We start from the raw sequence: 11,459 nt of genomic DNA on the forward strand, positions 1-11,459 counted from the left end.
TGCTGCCCTCTGTCGGTGGAAAGTGACAAACACTTGGCCGCATAAACACAAATAACTCCCAACACCTGAAAGTGAAGAAAGCCAAGTCATTAAAAAAAATGCTGTCATGCTCAAATCACAATTAAACGGTTATTGTTCTCATGCCAGTATGAAGGCAACATACTGTAGTCTGCACCTGCCAAACACAGACAGGTAAAACAGAACTGAGAGAGTTGCTGCTGAGCGTTGCTAATCTGATTATGTGACCTGAGAGGACAACACATGATCAGCTGAGAAAGAAAAGGGACGAGGCCAGGCAAGCTGCTCTATACTTGCTTCCTTCCTTCTACAAAATGCCTCTCTTTATAAACCGAGACCAAATATTTGCTCATCAGGTACACCTGCTGGAGCACAAATTAAGGGTGAGTCATTGTTAGACATTAGGGAATGGTTTATTAGATTATTATTGGTTTATTATTGGTTTATTAGATTTTTTTTTACAAGTTACTGAACATGAGTTGTGCAAACTGCATCCCAAATCCTTCAGGACACATTTCTTCGTATTTCAGAGTAAAGAGGAGAGAATACTTGAACTGGAGACCGAGAATGCCCTTCTTCATTTAAGACTTGCAGAGGTGAGAATACTTTTGACATCTAACACACATATAGGCTTATCTTTAGCCAAAAAGTAGATTTTGATCATTTTATTCTAGTATTTTCCTGTCTGCACCTTATTTATCATGGTTTTTTATGGACCTCAGGCACAGCTTTTGTGTGCATAACTTCTTTCTTTCTTTCTTTCTTTTCTAAATTATTTTTAGTGCCAACAGGCGTTGGAGTGTGCTTGTGCACTTACTTTAAATGCATGAGGTTTATTACACCTTAGTACTCACGCTATGTGCGGGAACATTTGAATCGGTCTCTATTTGAGTGCTTTAAATGGATGGTTAACTGAATGTGTATCTAAATGGCACATTGGGACAAAATGGATCATAATTTCTATCAAGCTGTTTCATTAGTTAGGCATGTAGCTCAAATGCACCAGAATTATGTGCAAATGACTGTTACCCCCTTCACTGTACTTTACAGATCACTTCATCCTCATTTGTTTGTTTCCCTTCCACTCTCTAAGACTTAGATCCATAATTTATTGGGCAAAGGCACATTTTATTTTGTACACCACAGTACAAAGGCAAACAATCAAGAAGTGATTGAAGTGCAAACTTTCAGCTTAAATTAAGTGTTTTTACAAGAATTTGGCAGTAACTTTTTAGGACTTACAGCTATTTTTATACACAATCCACCACCTTCAGAGGCTATGAATTGGACAACCGAACATAATTTTAAATATAAGGATTCTTTTTGTTACATGGATGATGATGTTTTGCTTCTATTTGACTTCAGTTTTTTCTTCAATAAATAAAAACCACATTCTCTCAGGTTGACATCAGGTGAATGACTTGGCCACTAAAGCATATCATATTTCTTTGCCTTAAGGAAATCTTGGATTGCTTTTCCTTTGGATCATTATCCATTTGCTGGATAATGAGTGCTGTTCGATCAGTTTTGCAGCATTTGTCTGAATGTGAGCAGAGAGTATAGGTCTGTACACTTCATCCTGCTGCTTCTATCGGCAGTCACATTAGCAGCCCAATGTCATCACACAACTGCCAACGTGTGTGACAGATCACGCAGCGTCCTTGAGATCTTGAGCTGATTTTCTCCTTCTCCATACTTTTATGTAATCTTGGTTTCATCCGTCCAAAGAAGTTTTTCAAAACTGTGCAGACTCATTTTGATGTTTTCTGACAAAGCCTAATCTGGCCTTGTTGTTCTAGTGTAACCAGTGGTGTGCAGCTTGTTGTTAACCCTCTGTATTTCCATTCATTGATCGCAGACCTTAAAAGTGATGTGGTAAGTTTTTCAATTCAATTCAATTTAATTCAATTTTATTTATATAGCGCCAAATCACAACAAAAGTCGCCTCAAGGCGCTTCATAGATACAGAGAAAAACCCAACAATCATATGACTTCCTATGAGCAAGCACTTTGGCGACAGTGGGAAGGAAAAACTCCCTTTTAATAGGAAGAAACCTCCGGCAGAACCAGGCTCAGGGAGGGGCAGCCATCTGCTGCGACCGGTTGAATTGAATTGAATTGTTGATGTTGAACTACGTTTTAACTTCATATAAAAGAGAAATTTTGATGACTCACTTTTGCACGTTTGATTTTCAGTGTTCGGGTAGACAGCGCCGGGACCATGATGAGGGAACCAAGGCTGTGAACGATCATCAGCTTCAGAGTAGTACACGGAAGATAACCCAATCAGCCCTCATCAAGCTTCTCTCAGGGGTTCAGGTAAAAATATATTGAGATGTGTGTATATGTGGTAGATAGTAACTTGGGTTCAGTTCACTTTACTTCAATTCAGTTCAATTGTTTATTTATATAGTAGCAAATTAGAAAAAAAAAACCCAACAATCAGGCAACTCCCTGTGAGCAAACACTTTAGGATAGTGGGAAGTGGGAAGCCACGACAGGTTGGGAGTGAGAGGGGAGAGAAGAGAAAATAAATAAGAGAGCATAAAGAGACAAAACACAGACTAAGAGAGGAAGAAGACAAAGGCATGCTGCAGTGTTGTATTAACATGTGTTGACTGAAAAGACAGTGGTGCAGTCAGCACCAGTCTGAGCTTATAGCAGCATAACTAAAGGAGGCTTTAGAGTCACCTGATGCAACCTTAACTATAAAATTTACCTTAAATCTTAAAATTAGACAGTGTCTGTCTTCTGAATCTAAATTGGAAGCTGTTTCCACAGAGGAGGAACGTGACGATGAAGGCTCTGCCTCCCGTTCTACTTTTAGAAATTCAACAATAGGATAACTTGGTGGGGCCTGATTGTTCAAGATTATGTCAGTCATGATGATCATGGATTTTAAATTCAGTTCTGGATTTGTAAAGGAACCAACGAGGAGAACCCAGAATAGGAAAAATCTGGTCTCCTTTTCTTGTCCCTGTCATTAGTCTAGCTGCAGTGTTTTGGTTTAACTGATCTGTTTAGGTCGGGTTTAGATATAACTGAGTATCATCTTCATAGCAATGAAAATATATGCAGTGTTTTCTAATATTATTGTAGAAGAGAAGCATGTATAATGTATATAGTACTGGTCCCAGCAGAGCGCCCTGTGGAACTCCATGACTAACTTCTGCATGTGAAGAAAATTCCACATTTACATGAACAAATTGGAGTCAGACAGATATGATTCAAACCCCAGCAGCCCAGTTCCTTTAATGCCAATAGTTTGTTCTAATCTCTGTATTAAATTATTGTTATCGAACGCTGCCCTGATCTCTAACAGGACAAACATAGACATGAGTCCACTGTCAAAGGCTGTTTCTGTGCTACAATGTACTCTAACTCCTCAAAGAAACTATCCCTCTGCAAACTATAAGTTAGCTGTTTGAAACTAGGCTTTCAAGAAATGTTTACATTTCAGTGCTGGAGATTGGTGTATAATTAGCTACCGGTAAGTCAGTTGGGTCAAGTAAAGGCTAAAGTAAAAGCTATATGTATATCCTCCTGAGAACCAGCCTATTCATTTATATCCTGTGTAATTTGTTTTTTGTCTATATCTTTTTACTTATTTGAGCTACCATACTAAGTCCTGATGTACTAAATAGAGGACATCCTGGGCTTTCCATTGATATTTCATGTGTTTGGGTGGCCTCTTTTAGCTCCAAAGAGGCAGGAAATCACAAAAAAGTTGAAGGGGAAGGTCCTTTTTTCCTCGGTTCTTAGGAGAATATGTATAGTTAGGAAGGCTTTGTGTAAACACTCCCTTCATTTGTCCACTCTGTGTGTTTGTGGCAGGCTGTGAAGCATGACCTGAGTGAGTTGTTTGCAGTGTATGTGAGTTTTGCCACCGAGTTGGAGGAGCAGAGCAAGCAGCTCCTGGAGAAAGTAGAGCAAGCCAACTCATCTCTGAACGGTCACAGTGAGGATGGATTTCAGAGTAAGTATCTGAATGGAACCTCAGGTTAATATTAAAGTAGCATCTGTAGGCAGTGACGGTGATACTTTTGGTGTTTTGAAACCTTTTTTGTTTAAAATGTGAAAACTGCAATGCATCCCGAAACAGTGAAGCAGCAGTTAGAGGAGGCACATCTTAAAGCATGTGGACTCTGACTTTAGGATTTCATTTGATTGACTAAAATTTCACATAAAATTATTTTTAGGCTGACAATAACAGTATTCAGAAGTTTAAGATGTTAAAAGGTTCTGCTGCAGATGTCACCAGCTGATCACAAAGACAGAAGGATATTAGATAATGTTCAGGTAAACCTGCCAAAAAATACGATGCTGTAAGTTGATTAAAACTAGGTGCACTTTGATATATGAATACCTTAATATCCATGCCTTTTACTGTATATTAGTGTCAGCTTTCTGAGACGATATCCTTTATATTAAAGTCCAGTCCATTTTCTCAAAGCTTCCCCAATAAAATAAAAGTATTTTCTTATAGTTTCAAATAAGGTTTAAACATAGAGACAAAGTTGTGGCCTTTCACAGTTCATTTTTACAGTCATGATAAAAATCAAATGGCATCCTTTTCAAATTCTAAGGTTTTACATATCAAAATATAATTAAAAAAATAACATGATTTACTGGTCTGAAGCATTTAGGTGGCATCATCCCAGCAAATTCAGCCCAAAGTCAAGCTGTGCAATGATCAGAGAAACTGCAAAAAACCCAAGAGCTACAACTCAAACTCTACAGGCATCAGTTAGTATGTTAGTTGGTGTAAATGTTGGCGTTCATCTGAGGTTGTGTTGTTTACCTGATATGTAGAAGTTTAGAATTAACACAGGGTGCACTTTCTTTTTACCATGACTGGATATGTTGCTAAAAAGAGGACAGCATGATGTTGAATATTTGTGTGATACACTGAACCTTAGTTCTGACTGAAAAATGTGCACACCATGTGCAGATTTGCAGGTTCGTGTTGCAGCCCTGGAGCACTCTCTGGAGGAAGAAAGGGAGAACTGCAGGGCAGAGAGGCGGAAGCGGAAAGAACTTCACAACACACTGGTGGTAAGAAGACAAAAGTGTTAGATGATGGAATAAAAAGAAAGAGCTGTACTGAATCTTTTAATCACTGATGTTTGTTTCACTTCAGGAGCTCAGAGGGAACATTCGGGTTCACTGCAGGGTGCGTCCAGTTCTTCCTTTTGACCAGATCCAGTCCTCAACTTCCGGATCAGGGTGAGTGAACAGGCAATGCAACATGAATACACAATTAAATGAAGAAAAGTTGTTAAAAATGAGAGAACTTAAGATAACCCAGTGTTTTCTCCATCAGGTCTGCATCATCAGAGGAAGTAATCCAAGCAGTCAGTGATGTCAGTGTTGCCGACTCTTACAAATGATTTCCATTGATTGCTGCATACCTGCCTTTACTTTAATCCCTCTTTTTATTTAGGATACAGTGATGGTGAATTGCATGAAGGCGGGGATGCTGGTGCAAAACAAAATGTTTGAGTTTGAGAGGTAAAACAATATGCTGGCATCACCATACAATGGACGACATTTCTCCAATTATTTTTCAGTTGTTAGTGACTGTGGCAATGCGCACTTCTTTCAGGGTACACGGACCAGAGGATTCCCAGGAGGCTGTGTTTGAAGAAGTCAAGTCACTTCTAACATCTCTGCTGGATGGGTGAGCATGAAACTATGCGGAAAAAAAGAGCTCTATATCAAGTCAAATGTTATTCCGATGGATTAATTCAACTGTCTTCATTTAACACTCTGGTGCGTGAATGAGCGGAGCAAACTGAGCAGCATAATATGACTGCATGGCTTCGACAGTAATTGAATGTCACCTTGCTTCCTGCCTTTCAGCTATAATGTGTGTATCATGGCATATGGGCAGACAGGCAGTGGGAAGACTCACACCATGATGGGATCCCAGTTCCTGGATGAGCTCTCAGGGACACAGCAGGAGGCACAGCAGGGTATTATCCCAAAGGCTGCTGCTGAGCTCTTTCGGTGAGAGAAAAAAGGGTTGGATGTGTTTCTCAAGTCTTTTTTAGTAGTTTGATCCACAAGAAAGCATAATATCTACTTTGTTTTGCTTCCTTCCTTTCTGTTACCATGTGATGCCCAGGCTGATCTCTGAGAAGCCTGCAGAAAGTCACACAGTGGAAGTGTCAGTGATGGAGGTGTACAACAATGAGGTGTTTGACCTGCTGGCCAGGGATGAGCACAGCAATGCAGCTGGCCAGAGACGGGATGTCATCACCTCCTCCTCCGGTGCCAGCCAGGTCCCCTCCCTCACATCTGAGTGAGTAGAGCCAGAGCTAAGATACAGCAGTTTATGTGGGCTTTTGTATGACTGGTCTACATACTAGAAGAGCAATATACTAGAAGGCTTTTCATAAAAATACTAAGACCAGTGTACCAATCATCATCATCACCATTCATAAAAAAGAGGGCATGTATACCGTTGGGCCCACATGGAATTACAAGCTGTCCTCCTCTGGTTTTTCAGACTTTATTTAGTTCTTGATCACACAGACAGGAATTCTGCTCTTGGCCACGTTTCTGGATGTAGTGGGCAGAGAAAAGAAGCTCAGCCCACTCCGAGCTAATCTATGAACGCATGTTTATGAAGCTTTAAAAAGATAAGACGCCAGAAATTCAGCTCCGAATTGAAAAGTGGTGAAAATGAAGCTAAAGGAAAGCAAAAGGGTGACTCCTGACTCCTGATGAGCTCTCAATTGCTTGAAAGGTTTTTACCCTTAGCAACTTCATAAAACTGGAAAGTTTCACTTTTTTCAGCAGCAGAGTTGAAAAAATGAAACAGCTTAATCCTTAAACCTTCACTATTTTCTGTTTATTGGCTAAATTAAATTAAATCTAAAATGAGTAGTGGTTGTAGTAGAACATTTTAACGTCAGCTAACAATCATTATTGCTTCACAGTAGTTTGCCTTTGCCAGCCCAACGAACACATATTTCCACCCATACAGGTCGTGCCTCATCTAAACAGAAGCCCTTAAGATAGAGGTCCCTGTTTGTGAGGTCATTTTTGATGGTCTGGATAGCTTCTTTCCCCATAATAAATAAAACAATCATTTTAAAACTCCATTTTTGTATTTATCCGGGTTATGTTTTTAATATTAAAATTAGTTTGATGATCTGAAGCGTGTAAGTGCGACAAATATGCAACAACAACAAAAATCAGGAAGTGGGGAAATACCTTTTCACAGCACTGTATATAGTGTACATGCTTCAAATATGCATGCTACAGACACATTTTCAGCCCAGCAGCAAAGCAGATCTGTGTAATCACCACCTCTCCATATCCCTGGCACTATTGCTTCGCTTTGTTTACTAAAAAACAGGTTTAAATTGTCTCGTATTCCTCTAGCCATTAAACGTCTAAACACTGGTGACAGCCAGCTTGCTGCAGCAAAGCTAAGTTTGCCATGTGTTTTACCACAGACCAGCTCACTGTTGAGGATCTGTTATATAACTCAAGAATTCATGTGCCAATTATGACAACATCCATCTCTCCATCAATTTTTCTTACTCATTATTGAGGCTGGATTGAAATCACGTGATATTCCCATACACGTACATGGAACAAGCATTTCAACATAAAAGCATACAATATATGCAGACAAAGACATCCTCTAAAGCGCCCTCAGCTGTGCTACAGATGTCTCCTAGTTTGACACAAAGCCCCTGGGACCCTCACAGCTGATTGCCCAAAGCGGACAGGCACACTGGGACAGGAAGGTAATATAGAAACTAAGAAAGTGGAGCTGTCAAAGAATGCAAACAAGTCTAATCTGATTACATATGGCAGTGAAATTTAGTAGAAAGGTTGTTGTTCCTCTAGATATCGAGTGTTTTACAATTAAATGAACAAGCATTGTTGTCGCCTTTTAAAGCTGATTGTGAATTTTTAAGAATGCCTCTGATGTGTATCCAAAAATCCAAGAATCCAAGAATAAAACCAGCAGACTCCACAGAGCAAAGAAGAACTGCAGATTTGACTGATAATATAATAAAGAAATCTAAAAATACTGAAAACAGTTTTAATAATGTAATCTTTTTTTTTTGTATTTTAAGGACTTTCCCTTTATGTTTTTCAGGCCCGTGAGTAATGCCTCTGAGGTGATGCAGATTATTAGCAGCGTTCTGAAGCTCAGAGCTCACTGTCCCACCCTTGTCCACGCGGACTCATCACGCTCTCACCTCATTGTGACCCTCACGGTTTCCTCCAAGAGTCCCAATGCAGTGGCCCTGGGTGAGATGCATGTCTGGGAATTCATTGAGGACCTCTTTCAGTGACCTGCCGTTCACACGTTCTTGCATCGTAACCCTTTCGCTCTTCCAATCAGCCCGCAGGCTACAGAGTGCCAAGATGGACATGCGGCGCTCCACCCAGAAGGAGTGGTGGAGTCCACGCTGTCGCCGTGCCAACCTCGCCGCCCACCACTCAGCGGACGAAACCTCTGCAAGCCCCGCGTCCTCTCCCTGCTCGACCCCGTCCCTTTCTCCCTGCCCCTCCCCGAGACACAGCATCACTCAGACTCCATTCAGGACAAAGCTTCAGCTGGTGGACCTGGCTGGCAGCGAGTGTGCTGGTAGGTGCTCCGTGCAGGAGGACATTCTTTGAAAAGGTTGGCATTCTGGGAAGTGGTTTATGGTGCAATAATTTACTGGGAAACCGGAGACTTGAGACATGACAAATCTGCCTAGTGCTTAGTTTTCCATGACTATTTTTTAGTCTGTTTGAGCTAAATATGCAGTTTAGAAGTTTCTTTTTTCCAGTCAGAGCCTGGACTAGGAACTACAAAATAATTAATCAAAAGGTTGGGCTTCAAAGTACAATACAATACAATACAGTTTTATTTATATAGCATATTTAAAACCCGAAGGCACACCAAAGTGCTCCACAGTAATATGGAGAATCAACATAAGTCAATAACAGGGTACAGATCAGGCACTAGCACAGACAGGATAGAGGCACTAACAGACCAGAAGATTTAGATAAATACAAAATCCACTAAGAAGACAAAAACAGCAGTAAAATTAATAATAAAATAATAAATTTAATAAAATGTAATAAAAAATGTAAACGATTTAAAAGTTTAAAGTTTAAAAGATTTAAAAGGGTATTAACTGGTCATGAAAGCCAAGTCAAATAGATATGCTTTCAATCTTGATTTAAAGGATTGGATAAAGTCCAAGGCTCGAATAGAAGCAGGGAGGCTATTCCAAAGGTTGGGTGCAGCTGAAGCAAAGGCACGATCGCCTCTGGTCTTCAGTCTAAACTTAGGTTGGGCCAGGAGTAATTGACTTGATGATCTTAATGCACGACAAGGAGTGTACAGATTGAGGAGGTCAGTGAGGTAACTGGGCGCAATGTTATTCAAGAAAACAAAAGTAAAACAATTCAGTTCAATTTCTTTTTGTTATACTGCCAAATCACAACAACTGTCGCCACAGAGCGCTTTATATTGTAAGGTAAAGCCCTACAGTAATGGAGAGGAAACCCCAACAATCAAAAAATGCCCTTTGAGCAAGCACTTGGCAACAGTGGGAAGGAAAAATTACCTTTAAACAGGAAGAAACCTCCAGCAGAACCAGGCTCGGGGAGGACAGCCATCTGATGTAACCAGCTCTGGCGAGGGGTGGGAGACAGGACCAAAGTTATCCTGTGAAAGACAGCCAGAGATTCTCTTTCTAGTCCCTGTCAGTACTCTCGTTGCATTATTTTGGATCAACTCAAGACTTTTGAGGGCATTTTAAGGGCATCCTGATAATAATGAATTATAATAGTCCATCCTAGAAGTAATAAATGCATGAACTAGTTTTGCAGCATCACTCTGTGGCAGGATGTTTCTAATTTTAGAGAAATTGCCCAAATGCGGGAAAGCAGTCCTGCATATTGCTATAATATGCACAGTAAAGGACACATCCTGGTTATAAGTGATTGCTCACAGTGTTACTGGAGGCCAAGATAATTCCATCCAGAAGTATGTGGTTAGACACCATGTTTCTAAGATTTTTAGGGCTGACTACAATAACCTCAGTTAGAGAGCACATTATCTAACTTTAGGCCGTCTAAATGTGTCCCAGGTATGTCTGGAGTTTCAGGTGCAGCTCTCTGGGAGTCATCATGTATAAACCGTAGTCTCTCGGCTCTGTCCGATGTCCTTGGAGCTCTGGCTGAACACAGACCACACATCCCTTACAGGAACAGCAAACTCACTCATCTGCTGCAGGATGCCATAGGTGAGTCACACACACATTATTTATTCTTTTTATGTCCAGTGACTCACTATTTCCCGTGTCCGGGTCTTCTGGAAAAGATTAACTCAGCTCCACAATAACCAAATCCAGGGTTGAAATTTGTGCCCAAAAATGACAGGAAAAACCCATCTGTCTTCCACCTTATGTACCTCTCATTTCATCCACCAGGTGGTGATGCCAAGCTGCTAGTGATGCTCTGTGTCTCCCCGACGCAGCGCTTCATCACAGAGTCCCTGCAGTCTCTTGGTTTTGGCACGCGGGCACGGCAGGTACAGAAGGAGCCACCCCGAAGAAAAAATAATAGCCTCAAAGTTAAATAAGAAAGCAAAGGAAGATCTTTAACATAGATCCTTTATGAGTCATTACAACAGATAGAAGGGCGAGTGTTATAATAGGGGCACAACATTCACCCTTATATTCTAGCCCAGTGGTTCTTAACCTGGGTTCGATCGAACCCTAGGGGTTCGGTGAGTCGGTCTCAGGGGTTCGGCAGAGTCTCCACCGTGACATGCACCGCTCATTTTGTGCACCAATAAAAAACATATCTATGTCTTGAATTTGAAAAAAATCATATTTTATTTTTCACTAAAGAGGGGTTCAGTGAATGCGCATATGAAACTGGTGGGGTTCGGTACCGCCAACAAGGTTAAGAACCACTGTTCTAGCCTTAACTAGTATAAGAGTATTTTTGATTTTGCAGTTATTGGAAGTTTGGTTACTTTGTGCTGGAAGCAGATCACATTTCACCCTTTCCACAGTACTGTTTTCCTTACTAATAATTATGCAGGCATCTTTTAAGAAACATACATATATGCATTTACTTAGAATTTAATGTCTTAAAGTTTTCTGAAACTACTGATTCTTAGGAATGCTGTGTGCAATGACATTCTTGCACTGCATGTGTAGTTCATGATATACAAACTTAGTACATGTGAGAAGACTTTATTAGCACTTTATTAAATTGATTAAAGCTAAAATAGAAAACATGCCAACAGCAAACAGAACTGCACTATATATGGAAAAACAAAAGCTGTTTTAATCCTAAGGCATTCTGCTGTAAATTCATTTCAACACTACCTACCCCTGCTTTGCCTTCTCTTTTGTTTTGGTTTTCCACCCCAGCATTTATGTTTACACAGTATTTATACACAT

General features: G+C 40.4%; 1 protein-coding gene across 1 annotated transcript; it reads left to right on the forward strand.

Moving 5' to 3' along the window:
- The first annotated feature begins 152 nt into the window (after positions 1–152).
- Positions 153–10,872, forward strand: kif25 (kinesin family member 25). The gene is made up of 15 exons (XM_026194010.1): positions 153–401; positions 549–614; positions 2,215–2,337; positions 3,853–3,994; positions 4,970–5,073; positions 5,159–5,244; positions 5,342–5,381; positions 5,462–5,529; positions 5,624–5,698; positions 5,881–6,027; positions 6,146–6,322; positions 8,141–8,295; positions 8,390–8,635; positions 10,134–10,289; positions 10,476–10,872. The coding sequence occupies exons 1-15, from the start codon at positions 333–335 to the stop codon at positions 10,625–10,627; spliced, it is 1,806 nt and encodes a 601-aa protein (XP_026049795.1). The 5' UTR covers positions 153–332; the 3' UTR covers positions 10,628–10,872.
- Positions 10,873–11,459: the final 587 nt, after the last annotated feature.

The sequence above is a fragment of the Astatotilapia calliptera genome, chromosome 15 (genome assembly GCF_900246225.1).
Source record: "Astatotilapia calliptera chromosome 15, fAstCal1.2, whole genome shotgun sequence".
In the NCBI taxonomy this organism is placed as follows: domain Eukaryota; kingdom Metazoa; phylum Chordata; class Actinopteri; order Cichliformes; family Cichlidae; genus Astatotilapia; species Astatotilapia calliptera.